The sequence below is a fragment of the Pygocentrus nattereri genome, chromosome 21 (genome assembly GCF_015220715.1).
Source record: "Pygocentrus nattereri isolate fPygNat1 chromosome 21, fPygNat1.pri, whole genome shotgun sequence".
Lineage (NCBI taxonomy): Eukaryota > Metazoa > Chordata > Actinopteri > Characiformes > Serrasalmidae > Pygocentrus > Pygocentrus nattereri.
The window spans coordinates 7,071,794-7,093,363 of NC_051231.1; the positions used below are offsets into that span (position 1 = coordinate 7,071,794).

Consider the following 21,570-nt stretch of genomic DNA (forward strand, 5'->3'; position numbering starts at 1 on the left):
ACACCTGGACAATTTAGTGTTGCAGTACAAATATTATCTATATTCTCAGAGCATGGGAGAAAATGACACAATGAACACACGGAGACAATGAACATGTGGAAAGATAAAGGGTTTTTGTTTTTTTTTTGCTTAGGGCCCCCAAAACAGTATGGTTTATGTGAAAGAATGTGTTATTACACACTGAGATGTTATTACGTTAAATTACACATTCTTATATAAATTGTATAAGTCGGTGTCTGCCTATAACATAAACAAAGACATTGCATAGATGCTGCCCCAAAAGATTTGATTCAGTTTGGGCTGGTTCGACCCGTTTATGCAGAAGAACTGGTTCAACGTTGCCATCAACACATTAATAGTCAATAGTTAATAACAAAATTTCTCTTCCTCTTGCTCCTCCTATGAACACGATCAATCTGTAATGTCGGTGAAATAAATGTGCTAATTAATCATGAAACCATCATAAAAATGATTTTATGAGAAAAGTAATTTAATATGTTTGGACTCACCTGCTGTTCAGAGAGGCAATGACCCAGATTTGCACTGCACACCTCCCCCACCACAATAGTGTGTAAATTAGTATGCAATATCTGCAGGGGAAACATCCTGCAACAGACAGGAGAACAGCTTGATATGACGACAATGTTTAGAAAAAGTACAGTAAAACCATCTGAGTTTACCATTTATTAAGTACAACATTAAGCTGTTTTTGGCCTACATCTTCAGACAGATTAAGTCTTAACACAGACAAAAATGGATTTTCAATACAAAACCACTACTAGAATCATAATTTGGTTTAGACTTGACCGTGTCTGGGAAACACTGTCTTAGACTTAAACTCCTTTTAGATTGTAGAGTCTCTTTAGTTCATTTGGTTTTATATAAGATTAATTATTGTATGCAAATATTGACAACAATACCACATTATTATTATTATTATTAATGATGATAATAATAATAAGAAGAATAACAGTAGTAGTAGTAGTAGTAGTAGTAGTACAGCTGGTGTAAACTCAACGTTTACAGTGTCATATTACAAATGACAAAATCCTGTATGTAGCACCTCAGCATCCATAGTTACTTTGGTTCTATGTTTTCTTAATTATTTCTTTCACTATAAGCGATTTTTCCGTTTTTTGATGAAATTACTTTGAACAAAACTGCGCAAGAAGACGTAAAAGACGTGGAAAAGAAATGCGCTGATGTTCAAATCATCGTCTCCCTTAAATTTGCTTTGGGTATGGCGTAAAGATCAGGTGGAATTTTTTTTTCGTAAACCTTTTTTTCACATTTGAAGCGCAGCGTAGCTCCTGTAACCAGAAATCAAACTCACAGCGTACGAGTCATTGTGAAGTACGTACATTTGATATGGGAAATGAAAAAATGTGTTTTAAATTGAGACAATTTTGTGTGACTACGATCGGGCGTTCGTGTGGTCACCTATGGGGGTCTTGAGAGAAGCCATAAGCGCGAAGCATGCTGGTCTCGCTCTTTCCTCCCCGGACTCGGATCCTCCAGCATGGGTACGAGCTTCAGCTTCTCAGAAAACTGATTAAAATAGCGGTTTAAGGCACAGCTGAACACTTGTGCTCACATGGTCACGAAGCTAAAAGCCTAATGCAGCGGGTTGTGCAAGTAAATCGTGTAGTTCCGTCGTATTTCGGCCGTTTTTCATGTGTTTAGTCGCGGTTACCTCGGCGTGGGGCGCAGCAGCGCCATGTTGAGATGCAGCGGCGAGGTGGCGGAGTGTGTGTTGAAAAATCCCGACAGCGGAGCAGATAAACGATAAAGGTAGAAGACGAGGCTTGGCGATGGCAGGATTATCATAGCGGGACTTGTGTGAGTGTCCAGAGTGAGGGTCTCGTTGATTAAGCTGCTTCCCGAGGCGTCTTCAGTTTAACCGCCGAGGCCCGCGACTCCTGCCGGCTCCGCCTGCGCCGCTGCCCGAAGGCCGCGGCCGTTCTTGGTAACTAAAACGGTGCAAGAAACTTCACGAGTGTTCTGTAGGACAAACGAACACAGTCGGGAATATGACGGTTCTTAAAAAATTAAGCACTTAAGGAATTGGAGGAGAAACGTTTGTTCCAGAAGAAGGATCGGCATCGAGTAGGGCAAGTAGTTAGTGATGGATGTTTTTGTCTCTCTGCCCAAAAATAATGTAGGAATTAACCTACAAACCTAACGCTTGATTTGGACTAATCTAAGAAAAATTACATTAAAGTAAATCTTGGAGCATTTTAAATGTAAACAGACACAAACTAATACTACTTTTTCCAGAAAGCACACTTCGTTTAATTTGAATTAATTTTAAGAATATATAAAAAGGAGGGGTACTGATATTTTGAGCATTATGTATGTAATCAATGTCTAGCAAAATATATTGACATAAATGAAGCCTCTTCTGTTGTAACGGATTTCACATTTAGGTTCGTGGATGGCAAAGTCAGTCGTTAGGGTTAGGAACTGAATATTGATGACACTGCTTGTAATCACGTCACTTACCTCTTTATAACCCTGCCATGGTCACTTTACTTGGATTGCACTACTCCACCTGCACTGTTGTATATAGTACTGTTGTACATGCCTTATGTATTTTTATTTTTATTCATTCTATCTATATATTTGCATAGAGTATTTATTTATGTGGACTTAATTTTGCATGCCTATTACTACTGTGAATCCTGTTCATTGACAATGGCAATAAAACTTCTTCTGATTCTGGTTCTGATTCTTATGACTTAAATCTTATGTTGCTATAGGCAAGTGTCGTGGACTTCGTACCGCCAGAAAGCTGCGGGACCACCGCCGTGAGCAGAAATGGCACGACAAGCAGTACAAGAAGGCCAATTTGGGCACCGCCCTGAAGGCTAACCCCTTTGGAGGAGCTTCACATGCCAAAGGAATTGTCCTTGAGAAAGTGTACGTAACATCTTAATACTGGTGTGATGTTTTCTTACTGATGCTCATTATCGCGCACTTACCATCTTCCTTTGCGCCTTCGCAGTGGTGTTGAAGCCAAGCAGCCTAACTCTGCTATTAGGAAGTGCGTCAGGGTCCAGCTGATCAAGAACGGCAAGAAGATTACCGCTTTCGTCCCCAATGACGGTTGCCTGAATTTCATTGAGGTAGATCGGTTTTGATGGCCTGTGTTGGACTGTTCAGCAGTGCTGTAAATGTATTGCATTAATTAACGGTACTTTGTTCTGAATGTACGTGCTTTATCTTCACCCTACAGGAGAACGATGAAGTTCTGGTGGCAGGATTTGGTCGTAAGGGACATGCCGTCGGTGATATCCCTGGTGTACGTTTCAAGGTGGTGAAGGTGGCCAACGTTTCCCTCCTGGCCCTCTACAAAGGCAAGAAGGAGAGACCTAGGTCGTAAATACATGCCCATTAAACAATAAATGGAAACTTTTCAAATACATTAACTGTCTTGTCTTGTTTAATAACTTCTGAATTATAAAATTCCTGATGGGAACTTTATTTTTTGAATCTCATGTCCACAGATAAAGCCTTATGTAATGACTTGCTTTGTCAACAGGATACTGTTGTGGTGCTGGGGGGTTTGTAATTGATGCTCAAACACACCTGATTTTAACTCGGCAGTTTGTTTCATACTTTAGTAGCTGTGTGTAGATGGGCTCAGGCCCTCCAGGACCAGAACTGGACACTCCTGTATGGGGAGTATTTCACTGGTTCAGTTGTTCAGTTCAGGAGTTCTCAGTGTAGTACTTGGAGCCCAGCAAACTGTCTGCTGTCACACTGATTTTTTTTTTTTTTTTTTTTTTTTTTTTTTTTTTTTTTCTTTTCTTTTCTTTTTCTTAATATATGCTGCCTTTGCTGTGTTGTAAATGACCTGGATCAGATGTGTTCAGAGTTAAGTTGAAGCAATAAAGGACTGATCCAGCTGGTAAATTTAGTTGATTTAACCTGGTTAAATCTAAGCCTGTGCGTACCAGCACGTCATCCGCATATTACAGCACTGGGGCCTTCTGAGTTGCATCAAATTTTAGGTTTTGTACACTTCACCCAGGACATCATCTGTTCGACCTGCTGCCCTCTGGTAAACGCTTTAGGTCCAACTTTCCTGGACAAACAGGCTCAAAAAGAGCTTTTACCCCAGAGCTGTACGGGAACTGAACACTTCCAAACACACACAGTGACAAGGACTTTCTATAGAACACTGCTCAGTAGAACCGACTGAACACCACTACTGCTCTTTACTGGCACTGATTTCATAAGACACTTTACACTGTTCCAGTGCTCCACTCCACCTCTGTTCTATTTGTTATTCATTTGTTCTCGAGAGTGCAATCTGTATTCTTTCTGTGCAATAATTCTTAGATGTGCAATATTATGTAACTCTATAAGCTATCTGAGGAATGTGCAACTACAACTGCTACCTCACCTATTGTCTATTGACTGTTTTAGAATAGTTTTATAGTCCTTTTTCTTTATATTTAATATTTTTGTGGTTTTTTTTTCCCCTTAAATCTGCACTTTTTATATATTTTAGCCTTATGTTTAAATTGTTTTGTATGTAGGAAGTGCTGTTGGATTGCTGCTCAATTTTGTTGCACACTGCAATGACAAACGCATCTTAGACTTGCCTGTGGTACCATCTGTTTACAGGGGGAAGGGAAGTAAGAGATCATGACGTTCAGTCTGGTCTTTTTACAACATTCAAGGGTTTTGTTGAATGTGTTTGTAGTGGTACGGTTTTGAGCTGGGCCTTGAAAGATGTCTTTGGTAACAATGTATTTGGTACTTTTAATGTTTCATTCAGCACCATCTTAAGTGATGAGGTTTACTCCTTAAATATCTTCATCCCTCTAGTCCAAGTATACTTTCTTCAGTCTTGTGTCTTGAAAAGTATCCATTTGCATATGTTGTACTGTGTTTAAATGCAGCACAAAACTACAAGGTTACTTAATGACAAGTGTACAAACTGTGTGTGTGTATGCATGATACACACACACACACACAGGCCATTTTATTAGGTAGGTACACGTCGCTAGTAAAAGGTTGGACCTCCTTTTGCCTTCAGAACTGCCTTTATTCTTTGTGGCACACTTTCAACAAGGTGTTTTCCTCATTCCTCAGAGATTTTGGTCCATATTGATATGATAGCATCACGCAGTAGCTGCAGATTTGTCGGCTGCACATCTATGATGCGAATATCCCGCTCTACCACATCCTAAAGGTGCTCTGTTGGATTGAGATCTGGTGACTGGAGACCATTGGAGTACAGTGAACTCATTGCCATGTTCAAGAAACCAGTTTGAAATGATCTGAGCTTCGTGACATGGTGCATTATCCTGCTGGAAGTAGCCATCAGAAGATGGATACGCTGGTCATAAAGGGACGGACATGGTCAGCAACAATATTCAGGCAAGCTGCGGCATTTAAACGATGCTCAATTGGTACTAAGGGGCCCAAAGTGTGCCAAGAAAATATTCCCCACACCATTACACCACCACCACCAGCCTGAGCCGTTGATTGATACGCAGGATGGATCCATGCTTTCATGTTGTTGACGCCAAATTCTCACTCTACCGTCTGAATGTCGCAGCTGAAACCGAGACTCGTCAGACCAGGCAACATTTTTCCAGTCATCTATTGTCCAATTTCAGTGAGCCCGTGCGAATTGTAGTCCCAGTTTCCTGTTCTTAGCAGACAGGAGTGGCACCCAGTGTGGTCTTCTGCTGCTGTAGCCCATCTTCTTCCAGGTTCGACATGTGGTGCATTCACAGATGGTATTCTGCATTCCTTGGTTGTGACAAGTGGTTATTTGAGTTACTGTTGCCTTTCTATCATCTCGAGCCAGTCTGCCAATTCTCCTCTGACCTCTCACATCAACAAGGCGTTTTCGTCCACACAACTGCCGCTCCCTGGATATTTCCTCTTTTTCGGACCGTTCTCTGTAAACCCTAGAGATGGTTGTGCGTGAAAATCCCAGTAGATCAGCAGTGTCTGAAATACTCAGACCAGCCCGTCTGGCACCAACAACCACGCCACGTTCAAAGCCCCTTAAATCCCCTTTCTTCCCCGTTCTGATGCTCGGTCTGCACTTCAGCCAGTTGTCTTGACCACCTCTACATGCCTAAATGCATTGAGTTGTGGCCGTGTGATTCGCTGATTAGCTATTTGTGTTAACAAGCAATTGAACAGGTGTACCTAATAAAGGTGTACATAATAAAGTATATATACATACATACATATACATTCATACACACACACACACATTCCTGCTCTCATATTAGGAAATGACTTATTAGCAGTAAATAACTGCAAAATGCATTTTTCAGCTTGTAGCTACCTAAATTTAGCATTATTAGTGTAGTGGTATTCAGATAACTTGGTTTAACTAAAAAGAAAAAAAGCACAAAGTGAAATAATGAGATTAACACGTTTGGGAACTCACTTGAACCACCTATATCTTATTTTACTATGTGCTAGAAGAGATGGTGTGCTCTTAGCTAGCTTGGCCAATGCTATCTAATGTATTAATGCTCTGCTGGTTTATTTAGAATTTAAAAAATGGAAAACAAGCAAAAATTCATCTCACTGATGGTGTTCAGGAAGAATTGCTCACTGAGCCCCACCTAAAACACTGACGGTATGTTGGGTTGATTTAAGCTCTTGGGTAATTAGAGGAGAAATGTTGCTGGTGAGAAATACTTAAGCAAAAACACATTCTGTGGGAAAAAAACATATAATGTCCACTGGTGGAGTTGAGAATGATAGTGTTTGATTGGTGAAGTGACAGCAGAGATTCAGTGGCAACAGCCGTGTTGGCCGGATTCCCCGCTGTTTGTGTGAAGCCAACTGACCGCAATAGCCCCTGCTGTGCTTCATTATAAAGTCCAGACGGGGCTGTGTTGGCTTTAAAGGTGGAGCCAGAACAGAGCCAGTTTAATAATAGAAATCAACCAAGTGGGATTGAGGACACATTTGTAGCATCAAAGGAGTTTAAAGATCGAAATTTGTTGGTCCGTCTATTTGCCCATTTATTTTAATGCAGTCTGAGCAGGGTGTGGAAAATTGTGTTTTGAAGGTTTATCTGGTAGCTGTTATGATTACATTTGACCCTAAAGACAATGGACCTCATTCACTAACCACTTTTAAGAAAAAAATGGTTGAAACCCATTTATGTGGTTTTACAAAGATTCTGACAATCACCAGTGTTTTCTTATTTGGCATTTGTTCTTAGGTAAGAACAGAATCTACACCCACTCAACAGCACAAAGGTGTGAATAGTTCTGCGGTTTACAATGACATCATGAATCTGATTGAGACTTTCTTTGGACCTTTCTCAAGAACATAAGAAAACGTAAGAAAAATGATTGTAGCCATTTTATTTACTGTCCAAACAGACCAGTGGACCTACATATGCGTTGCAAGTTGTATGTGTAATGTTAGTAATTGTGTAATAGAGATAAATCTGAGGGGAAAAGGTTTTTGTTGAGAACATTTTTGCTTTGCACTGTAAGAAAAACATTCAGTGCAGGTGTATTTTTCATTCATCATGGTGCAAACTAAGTTTTCCCTCAAAGCACAGCAGTGGTTTTAAGGTCCAAATGTGAACCTTAATTATTTTTTCCAGGTGAAAAGTACATATTCGTACCTTTTCATAATTTAATGTTTTAAAACTAAACACTAGGATAAAAAGCTTGGAGACGAGATGGGGTGTGTGGAATCAATACATCTTAGAACACATGATTTCAATGGATTATGGTACAGTTACGTTCCCTGACTAAAGGTACTGAGATGACCACCCCAGTGACAGTTTAGAACCTTTTTTCTGAGTGTGTAAAACACCCTGCATGTAACTATTTACTGCCTATTCATAACTACTTAAAATTCTGGCTTGGTAACGTTTCTCTGGAGTGGAGTGTGTGACTATATCATGTAGTCTTATTGTCCACTGTTGTAAACAGGATGTTGAGTTAATAGACCTTGTTGTTTGGACTATGTTCAAGTTTTTGGGTTTCGCTGTTTCAGGGGCAGCTGCTGTTTCTGGAACATTACACATCGAGTGCACATGGGTGTGAAAAGGCAGTCGTCTGCTTGATTGCATTCATTGCACTTTGTGCGCATTAATAGCCATGATTTTCCCACTGCCTGCCAAAGCTTCCTCCGTTTCTCAGAATATGGGCCACCAAACATCAACGATTTGAAAGGGGACAATATGCAAAGGCAGTAAGCAAATTATGCAATGTACTGAGATGGCCCCCTAAAATAAATTGGGCTTCTCATTTACTGATGTAGTTGTACACCTGTGACTCACAGATTGCGTTTTCACAACCTGCAACATGATACACCACTGTGCGAAAGTTTTAGGCACAGTAGTAGGCCATTTTTAAACTATTTACCTCAGCAGTGAGTTTCTCACAATATACATTAGAATAAAGTCATATTCATAATTCAAATAAACATAGAAACAATAAAAAGCAACAAGAATTTCTTGGGTCCGTTTTTTGCTTGACACCTTCACAGCCGCCACAGAGACTAATATCATCAATTACATCATGAGCACAATTTACTGAAGCACTGATTGGTCAAACCAGGAGCTGCTTTTTAACTACATAAAATACTGGGCCTCCTGGAGGAGAGGTTTGGAATGGGTTAGCAATCACACTGACATCCAGAAAATCACTGTTTATTATTATGTGATTTTATGTATATATATATATATATATATATATATATATATATATATATATATATATATATATATATATATATATATATATATATATAATCATTATTAATTAATATTCTATACATTTTGTTTATTCAAATATTAACACTTTTCTCAGCAAATAAAACACAAACTACACAAATAAATAGATTTTGAAAGTCTTTCGCACAGTACTGTACATGTATTGCTTATCACTAAAATCTAGTGGTTTGTCTTGGGAACATCATCTTGTTTGACACACAACAAGATGACTAACCAAGCAAATGACTGTCCTTGTATATTAAGTAGGTCTTATATGAAGGGAAACTTTTTTGCATAGGCCCAAATAAGACCCTACTTGTGCCGCTGCTCAGTCTGCTCTGCTCATAATCAATATAATTTGTTTTTAGAATAACAGTCAGCTGGACTGGAATAACATCTATGTTGTGGTCCCTGTTCAGCAATGCTGGTATGTTCACTGTCACACTCAGTGGGTCACTGAGCTGTTGCCTCAGCCTCTCACAGCAGTCAGACTGGAATAATCACAAGCGCTGCCCTCCCTGAGTTCAGCTTTGGGCCAGCTGATTAGGGTTGTGTGTCTTTTTGTCTGGTCATAGCATATCTAGTAGAAGGAAATCACGTCATGTAAATGAAGACGAGGACCCTTTTCACTTTTGTGTTGATACAATCAATTACAAAATTAACCTTTTTTCACTTATCCCAAATGTCGTTGATCAGTCTAGACATGGCTGGGGTTTGAAGTTTACTTCTTGAGTTTTGCGCTGGTGCTATGAGGCTGATGTAGCTAACAGGTAGTGGAGGCTTAGCCAGTCAGCACAGTGCAAACAGCATGTTTAAACAGCTTATTTGTGTTTGACTACATTTGAGCATTTTATTTATTTTATTGTTTTGCCAAACCATTACTTTAGGAACAAAAAACTGTCTTTGGCTGGTCATTGCTTCTTTAATTAATGTAAATGGTTGAAGCCAGTCAAAGGTGGCATGAGAACAAAAGAGAGACCAAGCCTCATATTCTTTATCAGCCATAAAATGTATCTCATGAAGAGGGATGCCCTCAACAGCCCCAAAACATATAATTCCTTAATTTAAATACTTAGTGATGCAGTAACTGACAGACCACTTATTGCCGTAAAATGTAATGGGTTTGCGAGACCCAATTGAGACACTGCTGAAGACACACATATGCAGAGAAGCAGAATGGTGCAAAAAGACAAATGAAATGGTGGGATGTAAGAGGATTCACAGGAGATTAGAGCAGGAACACAGGAGGTAAGATAAAAAAATGATGAGAAATGTGATGCAAGCTGGTTGGAGGCTAGTGATGGCCTAGTTTGACCTGAACTATAATTCAATCATCTCCTAACAGCTGGACTCCATATTTATGTATTTTTCACTCCTTGCCAAAAGCCTGGAGTAATAGACATTTGGGATTAACCTATTTCACACAACAAGATTGTTCTACTGCACCCTCAGCCATCGCAAACCCATATAACTATATAATGGTATCCTTTGAGGCCACATATACCTTACAGGGTGGCATTATAGGTTTGGTTTTAGTATAAATGTGTATTATGTGTATCTTCTGGAGGCAGAACCTTCAGTCATCCAGGTGCCAAGAGTGTCCTCATCTTGCAACACATTTGACACTGCCATCTAGTGGTCAGAAGGTAAAAAGCTAATGGCCTTTCAACCTTTCAGAAGCCATTTCAACTGTCTGTCCATCACATGCTTCGGGATTCTTTTTCCCAGAGGTGCCTGAGGATAGCTGAGAGCGCTCTGACAGCCTGAGGCCAGCCTCCAGCAGCTATATCAACACAAGCCATTCATTAAACCACTCATTCTCAGTGACCTTCACCCAGCTGCTTGGTGTTCATGGCCAAACATCTGGTAGCTACCAGGCTCACCTTCTCTGAGAGAGTTACTCATGGTTTGTGGTTCTTGACTGGCCATAAATATGCTGCCTCTCAGAAGAACTAAAGCTACACACTATGTATAAAATACTAGTACTGTGGCTGTGATATTCTGTGCATAGAACAATGCACTGGTGAAGCAACAATTGGACATGGTTGATGAATTATATTCACTGTAGTGATTTACATTTGTTGGGTAACCATCAAGTTAGTCGAAGTTAGCAGTCTTTCCTGTTGTAAGAACCTTTGTTTTCTTCATATTAAGTTCACTTGAATCTTTATCATTCCTTATAAAGGAACGATGCAATTTTCTGCAATGAGAGTCTTCCACCAGTCTTGAAACTTTGATCATCTTCCTGCAGTCCTGCCTCTTTTATTGTATGTTTAGCATACCGGTTTAACAAGTATAGAGAGTATACGGCCTTGTCCAACTCATAGTTTGACAATGGTGACTTCCTTCTTGAATTCCTTTGCTTGTATTTAGATCCATCAAATGCATTTACATTATTATTAAAAAGCCAGCACACATTATAAAACCATCGGAACCAACAGAAATACAAGGTTATGGGTTATATATATATATCATATATACATGCTAGATTTCAGGTTTTCACTTGCTTAGACATCATTTTTGTGGTGTAAGGAACCAAAAGTGTTTAGTATCTAGTGTCTATGGCATCACTGCAAATGAAACCTTTATTTTTAAGATGGTAAAGGCTGGTGGTTAAATGCTAGTTGAACCTGCTGTTCGAGCAGTAAATGGTGGAGCCTTTGCACTTATGTGGTGTAATTTAATCATTCTTGGCCACAGGAGCCCATTCTGAGGAGCAGGGAAGAGAGATCACTGGGCCAGGTCCACGCAAGCGGCCTTGGTCTGTCCCGTGATCAGATATTTATAGCAGGGCCGTGACATAAATAACCTACCATGCAGGAGTCAGCCCCTAAACCATGTTGTGGGTCATGATAGGAGTAGAGATTTTTAGGTTAATATAAATATTCGTCACTGGGGATCGCCACTGATGACAGTTGTGTGAAGTGGGTGAGTACTACTTTATTTTGCAGGTGTTGGCCAATGGACAACCTCTGCTAATGCAAAGTATTAAAGTGGGTCTTAAAGCTGTGTTTAATGGATGCTTGTTTACTTTGTGGATCTAAGCATGTTTACCGCTGGGTAAAAAGCTGTAGAACCTCTGTGCTAAATAGCTAACTGTTCATTATATACTACAGGGTGTCATTGCTTGCATATAATCTTAATACTATCTAAATGTTTTTATCTCATTTTCTGTACATCCTTCCAGTTTTATGCTGAATTGTTAAACTGAATTGTAAAGACTGAAAGAAAAAAATAAATAAAACCCATCCAGAGATGCAGCTAAATGTCTATTTCATACTTATTTTCAACCCGTTTGCCTAATTTTGACTTAAGTTTACAGGTCAGAGGGAAGCACATGGTTTTGAAGTTTGATGGCATGCTTGTCGACTGGTCAGGTGATCTCTTTGTTGAAAGCGGAGAAGGTGTTTTGGCATTAGGATTCTCACCGCAGAGGGCTGATTGACCACCGTTGGCTGGAGTTTTGAGACACCAGTATGGATTTTGAGACATCAGAAGGAGTTTTTGATGAGGATGTGGCAACCCAGTACATGATAGAACAGAGCATTCTGACAAACAATAAACAGATCGAGTTTAAGGACATCTTTTCGGAAGACAAATGCAGGTAGACTTTCGAATGGAGTAATTGCCTCGTCTGCTTGCTAATTGACAGTGATAACTATTTGCAATTGTTATTGAATAGTTTACTGTCTGTCTGCATTAAAATGCTACATGCTTGTTCATAGAATTTTACAGACCAGTCCAGAAAGAGACAAAATCTCCAGCGCCATCAGCCGAGGTGAGAATCTTTGGAGAAACTCTCTTTCTGCAATAAGTACTCATGCTATCTACTCTACTGAGTGGGTTTGTATTGCTTTTTGAATGCCAGGTGATGAGGCCTCGCTCCACAAGCTCACAGTTCATCAGCATGCTTTCTCTGAGGAGGACAATACTGGCCATATTCCCTTACATGAGGCTGCCATGCAGAACAACCAGTTCATACTGGAGATCATTTTCAAAGGTCTGGAATGACATCACCTGTTCTTTCACTGATCTCTACTTACCTGCGGTATGGCAATTTGGCTCAGGTTTTGCCCATATTCATTTAATGCAACTGTTCAATGACATAATTCATTTAACACACTGTATGTCCAAAAGTATTCTGACACTTCTCATAAGTGAATTCAGTTACTTTGCAGCCATTGCTGGCGTAGGCATTAAATTCTTACACACAGCTTATAATATAATAGCATAATCTGCTTAGAAAAGCATTGACCAATAGAATTGGACACTCTGGAGCAGGTCACAATCCACAATAGCAAGCATCAGCTAGAGGGGTATAAAGTCCCCCAACATTGGGACTAAGGTCTGGGGAGCAGTGGAACTGCTTTCTCTGGAGTGATGGAGCTCCATCCAGTAGCTTTGGAAACGAGTGATCCAGAACTGACCATCCATCATCAGGACCTGAGCTCACAATGCACTTGTGCCTTTCTGCAATCAAATGCTTACAGCAATGTTCCAACATTCTACAAAGAGTAGAAGCTGTTACTGCAGCAAAAAGGGGGGCAAAGTCTTTATTAATGCCCCTGATTTCAGAAGGAAGGAGCAGGGGTCTACAAACTTTTCAGCATGTAGAGTGTTTCAGGCCTTCAAACATACAAGTCTTTTAGAGTTCAGCTATAGTTTGAAATAATTGTTTTCAATAATAATAAATCATACAGATATGTTCGCAAAATGGATCTAAAATGATTTACTGGATATAGATATCTCTAATATATTGATATATTTAACATATCGCTGCTGTTGAAACAAAACCTCGTATCTCCATAGTAGTCATTTTTCAAGATGAATGGACCAAAAGGAACAGCCCAAAATTACTTGGAAAGAAAGTCTGGTTCCAATGACTTACAGTAAAAGTAAAGTAGGTTTTTTCCTTCTCCTGTAAAGTTCTCAATTTGGAGATACAAGGTTTTGATCTGATACAGCGATATAATGGATCCTTAATATATTTCTAATATGTGGATAAAATAATTTTTAAAAAATTAAAATGCAGAATACCTCATTTGGAAAGTGGTGATGAAACCTCAAGACAGATTGATGTAAATAATTATAAATAATGATATCATTATAGCATAAATTCGTGTTGTCCTCTTTTGAAATATTGAATGAAACATCTAAAAATACTTTCTGATGCCTGTTTCTAATATGTAAATCTAGTTTTATGTGAATAATAATGATAAAATTATTATAATATAATTATTCAAACAAAAAGGTGATTTCAAATTTTTGAGTAGTAGTTATGTTAACAGTTTCTAAGTTCTTCTAACTCATTTAGGCTCTGCTTTACTACAGCATCTCCTCCAGACGCTAAGCACAGAAAAACGTTTCGGGGTAAGACAGCCCTCTTCTTGGCTGTTGAGAAGGGTCTCCTGGACAATGCCTGCTATCTGTTGGATAATGGGAGCAGTCCAGATTGCCTGGATGGTGAAGAGGAGACACCTCTTGTCATCGGTCAGTAAAATAGTTACTCTGAGTTATACTTTGAAGGAACTGTCACTTTAATCACATTTTTCTTTTAGTCCATTTATCATGAAAGTTACACATAATGTGAAAAACAACAGGCAATTTCAAATGATAGAGTACCCTCCAAAAAGACTGGGACCTCTGGAAAACATGAGGAAAATGTTTTTTGTTGCTGTTCCTTATCTCCTAATCTTTCATTCAAAATAACAGAACAATAGCAGTTACAAAGATAACAGCTCTGAGTCTTCTCCTGTGATGCTTACTGAGACTGGAAATCACATGGCAAAGGATCTGAGACCATGCCTCCATACAGAACCTCTCCAGATCCTTCAGATTCTGAGGTCCACACTGTGGACTCTCCTCTTCAGCTCACCCCACAGGTTATCTTTGGGGTGTAGATCAGGGGACTGGGGTGGCCACAGCAAAACCTTTAATTCTGTGGTCTATAAACCGTTCTTGTGTTGATTCTGAGGTGTGCTTTGGATCACTTTCCTGCTGGAAGATCTAAACTATGCCTCAGTTTAAGCTTCCTGGCTGAGGCAGTCAGGTTTTGATTTTATTTCTGCTGGTATTTAATGGTGTCTTTGATACCATATATCCGAATGAATTGTCCAGGGCCTTTGGAAGAAAAGCAGCCTCATAGTACCACAAAGCTACCACCATTTGTCACAGTGGGGATGAGGTACTTTTCTGCATGGCCATCTTTGTGTCCACACCAAACTTAAACTCTGGTGTTTGTTCCCAAAAATTTTAATTTTGGTCTCATCTGACCAGAGAACCCAGTCCCACTGAAAGTTCCAGAAATGTTTGACGTTTGAGTTTGTTGGTCTTTGACAGCAGAGTCTTTCTTCTGGTAAACACCTGGAACAACTTGTGGTTATACAGGTGATGTTTGATTGTTTGGGAGATGTTCTGGCCCCAAGACCTAAGCAATTTCTGTAATTCCTCATCTGTGATCCTTGGAGATTCTTTGTCCACTCAAACCATCCTCCTTTAAGTGCGTGGGGTCTGTATAGACATACGTCCTTTTCCAGACAGATTCTTTACATCTCTAGTTGTTTTAAGCTTCTTCATTATTAACCTTGGAATGGAAATGGCCATTTACAATGGTTTAGCTATTTTCTTGTAGCCATTTCCTGATTTGTGCAGCTCGAAAAACCTTTTGTTGCACATAACTGCTGTTTTCTCTGGTTTTTCTCATAATGGTGGATGACTGAGGAAATTTGGCCTGTGTTTCATCTCATATATATTCCCCAGTGAAACAGGAAATCATGGCTGAGCATTTAAATGTTCCTAATCATTCAGGTGAACTTAAAAACATAAAATATGAATGTAAATATACTCCAGTCAGATTTCACTCTTAAGAATTTCTAGGTGTGCCAAAAATTGTGATTTAAGAAAAATATTTTTTTCATGACAAGATGTAGGTTTTTTTTGTCATTATACCTTAAATAAATGTTAGAATTTAAAAAATATTTTGAAGAAGATCAAAAGAATAAGTAATTAAGAATATTTCTACATCTCATTTGGCTCATGATTACCGGGGTGCCAATATTTGTGGAGGGCACTGTATATACATATATCAACAAATATATTGTACAAACATATTGTACAATAAAAAACTCTGTGCATGTGATTTTGTGCTTCAAGAGATTGACTTCCCTTGTCCTTTTCCTCACCATATCCTTTCACTTCCGCAGCCATAAGAAACAACCACTATGACATGGTGAAGCTCCTTCTTTTCTTCAATGTCCGCATGAACCAGGAGGGGGCCAACCGTAGGACGGCGCTCCACGAGGCCGCCCGCCTGGGTTTGACTGACATTGTGAACTTGCTGTTGAAATCCGGAGCTGACCCTGACCCCAGGAGCACCTACGGCCTCACTCCACTGGCCCTGGCCGCACAAGCTGGACACCTGGAGATAGTGAATGCCCTTCTCCGCAAAGGTCAGAAATAAGTTACCACACTGGTAGAACTCTTAAGAGAACCTTCAGGAACCCTTTTTTTAAAAAAGGCAGTTCTCTGAGACGCTGCATCTATGAGAAGGTTCCTTGGCGAAATGATCTATCTGTCAAAGTTTTGAAACACTCGGGGTGCTTCAAGGAACCAATTCAAAGCTATATTAGTTATTTCAAGGAACTTTTGTTTGTACTACTATAATTACTACCAAGCACAACAAAACAATTCAAGGACTCAGCAATTAGATATTGGACAAAAGCAGCCACTAAGTATCTAATAATTGTACATTATGGGTCTGGGTTCAAAAGTAAGGCTTATTAACCTTTTATTTATAGCCATTATAGAATTGGTACCAATCCATACCATCTCTATAGATGGTATAGATGGTACTTGCCCATGGTGAGGTATGGTGGTGGATCTTTGGTCCTGGGCCAATATCAGCAGAATTGATCAATTTGGTCTGACTTTGTCAGAAATACAGCCTGAAATAGTACATAATTACTTGTAAGTGCCACAAAATGCAAAGTGAAGAATGTCACATTAGAACATTAGATCAATAGCCACCTGATGAGCATGATATGTAAATATACAAATATTATATAAAATATTTAATTTTATAGCTTATAGAAAAATATCAAATTGGCAAAGGTACCCATCAATACTCAGATTTAGTGTTGGTAAAGAAAAAGTGGTTTTGTGCCATCTCTACCAAGAACATAGGTATATTTTAGAGTTATAATGTTGGATGTAATAGTAGTTGTATTTGACCTGCAGGTGCTGACGTGATGTCACAGGCTCAGGACAGCGCTACAATCCTATTTGAGGCATCTGCATCCGGGAACCCCGATGTCATTTCTGTGCTGCTGGAGTATGGTGCAGATGCCAACGTACCTAAACACACTGGCCACCTGCCCATTCACAGAGTGGCCCACCGTGGACATGTGAAGTAATTTCTGACAATCACTTAGTTCCTAGATCCAATAATGGTGGTCCTTTAGCAAATGGTGGTACTTCACGCAGTCAATATTCAACTTATTTGACTCTTACAAGCTCCACAATAACTTTTCATCAAAAATAAATATATTTTGTTTTGACAGAATTTCTTCACTTGTTTCAAGGAGGTACAAGTTTGAAATGGTCAAACATACATTAAGAAGAGGCATTTCATGCCATTTATTACATGGCGATTCTAGAGGGGGTTAGCAACCTCAGAATAATTTAATAATTTTGCTTTTCTTTCATTAGAGCTTTGGCTCTGCTAATCCCTGTGACCACCTGGGAAGCCGTGGATGAGAGCGGGATGAGCCCTCTTCACTCTGCAGCTGCTGGCGGACACTTCCAGTGCCTGGAGATGCTGCTAGACGCTGACTATGATCCCAACTTCATGCTGTACCCCTGGGTGCGTCGTAATTATGACGACCAGCGCAAGTCGGCTCTGTATTTCGCTGTGTGTAATGAGGACCTGCGCTCTACTAAGTTACTGCTGGAGGCTGGAGCCATGCCCAACCAGGACCCTGTCAAGTGCCTGCAGGTGGCGCTGCGTCTGGGCAACTATGAGCTGATAGACACCCTGCTGAGGTATGGCGCCAACGTCAATTACTTCTGCAGGGTGAACACCACACACTTCCCCTCCGCTCTGCAGTATGCCTTAAAAGATGAGATTGTGCTGAGGATGCTCTGTAACTACGGCTATGATGTGCTGCTCTGCTTTAATTGCCCGTACGGGGATAAATCACATGTGCCAAATGATTATGAGGGCTGGACCACTTCCGTCATCAAGGATACCACGGTGAGAGTCAAAATGCTGTTTGTCTAATGAGATAAGACATACCTCCAATAGAATAACTTTACTACCACCATGTATGTGTTATATGGATCATTCTACAGATTTAGTTCAAAATCAAAGTTAAAAAGAAACTATTTTGGACTTTTAACATTCTTGTATACATACTTTTGCTTTGAGTGACCCTATGCCTGACTTACATTTATTTTAGTAAAGTAAATGATGGAACATTGAATGAACAATCCACTATCTCTACTAACATGACAAAATACCTCGAAAACTTGTACCAAATGTTTTGGTAGTGACTGTTTTGGTGGTGACAGTTGTGGCTTTTTTTGTGCATTGCTTCAAAATGCTAGCCAGTACATTATTTTATTTTATTTATTTATTTTTCTTAATTCCTGGGCCAACATTCCTTGGCCACACCACCACCCCCCTTTTCCAGGGGACATATTTTTATTTCTTTTTCACTTTGTTATTAATGTCACAGCTCATCATTAATTAATGAGCAAACAGATATAAGGTGATGTGGCAGCACAACCACCCAATACCCCTCCAAATGCCACCCCTGATTTGAGCAAAACAAAAAACAAAACAACAAACAAAAAAGAAGAAGTAAAGAGAGAGGATGAAATAACAATAATGGTAATAAGCATAAGAAGAATGATAACAGTAACGCGTAACAATGGACAAACTGGACATACAGGACAGACAAACGCAAAAGCTTAACAAAACAATAAACAAAGCAGTAATGCCCCCTTTTGTAATCATAACATGGGTAGTTATCAAATCCTATGTCGGGGTTTAAACCCTATCCTGATGAGCCAGTACATTACTAGCAAGCACAGCTTTGAACAGCTGTACACACATTAAATCATTTTTTTTTCCATAAAAGTTGACTTTTTACACAAAATATATTTCAGTAGTGACAATTTTTGATGTTACATATTGACTTTCATATTTGGGACACATTTACTTCAAAACAAAGGGATCTAACTGCTCACCATGTGGCCATAAGGGACAGAGATACAACTAACTTCCAGCTCTAAAATGCAGGGGCATGGCTAAAATAAGGCTCCTCCTATGGACTAAAGCTTTGTGTTTCAGTAGTGACATGAATTTTTTAAATTAAACAAATTATAAAATTAAATCATTAAACTTCTCTTTAAAAGAAATCAATTAGTCTTTTTTAAAAAGCACTGAAAAAAATGTAAGAATTGTAATTATAAAATGGCTGTTAAGTACAAGGTATTGATTTTTCAGTGTCTGAGAAAAAAAACATAGATAAAGTTACACAGAAGCTGCAACAACTAAATGCATGCTTTGGTATTTTGCATGTGCACTCTTTGCCTTTATACTGTCTTTGGAAATATATTTGATTATTGCTTTCTTTCACTCGTTTCTACTCTGCAGTTCTGTGAAGTGATTACTGTCAGCTGGCTGAAGCATCTTGCCGGAAACACAGTGCGCATCATGTTAGATTATGTCGATCATGTCAAGTTCTGCTCCAAAATGAAGGCAACTCTGATGGAGCAGAAACAGTGGCCAGAAATCTGTAAGATTCAAGGTGAGCAGCACAACATATTTACCTGTTTATTAAAGTATTATTATGGTATTTTTGAGTCACTGTTTGGAGTGCATGAGCCTGAATCACTGTTTCACATTTTACTTACGAAGACAAAGCAAAAACCCACCAAAGAAGTACTGAACATTGGTTTATCTGCACTTCTGTTCTCTGAAAGTGCTTGAACTGGGCATAATTTTATTCAGCATAGATGTGCATACTATTGAATTAAAGTGCTAACCAGCAATATTTTAGTATAGCTAATCAGGCATGTTTGATTTTTTTAGTTTGCTTCTTTGTTTTTGTACTGGAGCTAAAAGGCCAATGTAGCTAACATGTAATGGAAGCTTATGGCAACCAATTAGCATCCTTAGGATACCAAACACGTCTTGGCAGACTGATTACATTCGGGGTAAAGGCAAAATTTTGTAACATTTATTTTTAACCAAATTATAACTTTAATCTTATAGTCATTGCTTCACTTCAAGCCCAAATTGGTTGATTATGAAGTCAAAACAACAAAAAATGGTCCTGTTGTCCAAACACTTATGGATTGTAACACAAGTCATGAATCCTTTAGAGAACACCCGCTCCTTGCAGCACCTCAGCCGGCTGAAGATCAGGCGTTGCATGGGCCGTCTGCGCCTCAGGGCCCCAGTCTTCATGAGCTTCCTGCCTCTACCAAACCGCCTGAAGGAATACATCTTATACAAGGAGTATGACCTCTATAGTCAGAAGTGCCAAGGTCAGTCTAAGTGACATGGCTATAAAACAAATCACAGTTAAGAGTGACAGGCTGGAATGGACTGTTCTCTGTTCTTACAAATGAGTGAAATGAGTGAGTGATTGGTTTGACTGAGTGATTGATTTAGCCTGGCTGTTAGTACAAACTCAAACGTCATTGACATCCACTTTGTATTATATCAAGATATTTATGTCACAAATTGTTACACAGCTTTGCTGAATTAATGGCATAAATGTTTGTATGTATATGTTTTGTACCTTGCGAAGTTGTGTGTAGTTAACTTCGCAACTTTGGCAAAATAATAAAAAGTCTGCTTGTGTGTAACGTCACTGTGTGGTTCATGTTTTAACCTGAATACGAAGAGTGGACATCCTGAGAGCAAAAATTAATTAAAAAGAATATTATTACTATATTTGTGGTGCAGGAAACAGTCAGGTTTATGAGGAAATGCCACTTTAGTCATTCATGTTTTTTTCCTAATTCTTTAAGAGAAGAAGAAAAAGAGAAGAACAACATATCACAAGCTTTACTTCCCATGCTGGTAGATACTGACTGGCTGTATTAAAATGTATTGCATAAATGTATTGTTAAGATATAAATACAGTCATTCAGAGTGGTTTGATAGGAAATTTTGAAAAAGTGGTGGAATTCTCCTTTAAGAAATTACACTCTTTTTAGGACGTTTTATGGGTGGCTCAGTGCATGAGGACTTTTTGGGCCTGACACCTTCCTCATGGTGGTAGTTGATTTTTACTTACCATTTCTGTATATCTGTATTTCCCCCTATATATAATTATGATTTTGTATATATTTAGCTATTTCTATATTCTTGCCATCTCTATTAATGTGATGGGGTTTAAATCTATCATAACATAATATCTGATGTCTGAATTCATCATTGTTTTTATTTAAAATATTTTTTTTTACTGCGGGACTGCAGTTCATATGACATACGGCATACAATTTATGTGACATATATTTATAGACTCATGTTCCAGTTTGTGTGGATTTCTGTTACCAAAATGAATCCTTCTAACGGCAGAGGAAAATCAGCCCTGTGATAACCTGGAAATCATCAAAACCCTATGGATTAACTCCTAACAACAAACAAACAAAAAAAAACAGGTTTCAGCACCAGAGTTTCATGCACATTATGGGACATAACTTTAATTAAGTTAACCAATATTATTAAAAATAGGCTAAAAATAAAATGTTCCCACCAATAAAGAACACAATAACACGATAAAAGGACACATACTTTTCCGTTTACCAAATGATGACATTTTTAGATT

General features: G+C 39.0%; 2 protein-coding genes across 3 annotated transcripts; both read left to right on the forward strand.

Annotated features, from left to right (window-relative positions):
* Positions 1 to 1,451: 1,451 nt before the first annotated feature.
* On the forward strand, positions 1,452 to 3,424 carry rps23 (ribosomal protein S23). The gene is made up of 4 exons (XM_017704829.1): positions 1,452 to 1,523; positions 2,760 to 2,919; positions 3,005 to 3,125; positions 3,236 to 3,424. Exons 1-4 carry the CDS (start codon positions 1,520 to 1,522, stop codon positions 3,380 to 3,382), a joined length of 432 nt encoding a protein of 143 aa, XP_017560318.1. The 5' UTR covers positions 1,452 to 1,519; the 3' UTR covers positions 3,383 to 3,424.
* An 8,115-nt stretch (positions 3,425 to 11,539) lies between these two features.
* On the forward strand, positions 11,540 to 20,602 carry asb14a (ankyrin repeat and SOCS box containing 14a). Of its 2 annotated transcripts, none has more exons than XM_017704828.2 (10): positions 11,540 to 11,653; positions 12,041 to 12,329; positions 12,451 to 12,503; positions 12,594 to 12,725; positions 14,057 to 14,215; positions 15,928 to 16,173; positions 16,961 to 17,132; positions 17,432 to 17,975; positions 19,383 to 19,536; positions 20,114 to 20,602. In XM_017704828.2, exons 2-10 carry the CDS (start codon positions 12,202 to 12,204, stop codon positions 20,290 to 20,292), a joined length of 1,767 nt encoding a protein of 588 aa, XP_017560317.2. In that variant the 5' UTR covers positions 11,540 to 11,653; positions 12,041 to 12,201; the 3' UTR covers positions 20,293 to 20,602. The 2 variants fall into 2 exon arrangements, with proteins under 2 accessions (XP_017560317.2, XP_037388051.1); XM_037532154.1 differs by having other exon boundaries at positions 12,103 to 12,329.
* The last annotated feature ends 968 nt before the right edge of the window (positions 20,603 to 21,570 follow it).

What these genes read in the sequence shown, in the direction of transcription:
- rps23 (XM_017704829.1), top strand. An exon ending in GGAATTGTCCTTGAGAAAGT is followed by an intron (nt 2,920 to 3,004) that starts GTACGTAACATC and finishes GCGCCTTCGCAG; the next exon opens with TGGTGTTGAAGCCAAGCAGC. An exon ending in GTTGCCTGAATTTCATTGAG is followed by an intron (nt 3,126 to 3,235) that starts GTAGATCGGTTT and finishes TTCACCCTACAG; the next exon opens with GAGAACGATGAAGTTCTGGT.
- asb14a (XM_017704828.2), top strand. Translation starts at nt 12,202, where the DNA reads ATGGATTTTGAGACATCAGAAGGAGTTTTTGATGAGGATGTGGCAACC. An exon ending in GGAGACACCTCTTGTCATCG is followed by an intron (nt 14,216 to 15,927) that starts GTCAGTAAAATA and finishes TCACTTCCGCAG; the next exon opens with CCATAAGAAACAACCACTAT. An exon ending in AGAAATCTGTAAGATTCAAG is followed by an intron (nt 19,537 to 20,113) that starts GTGAGCAGCACA and finishes TGAATCCTTTAG; the next exon opens with AGAACACCCGCTCCTTGCAG.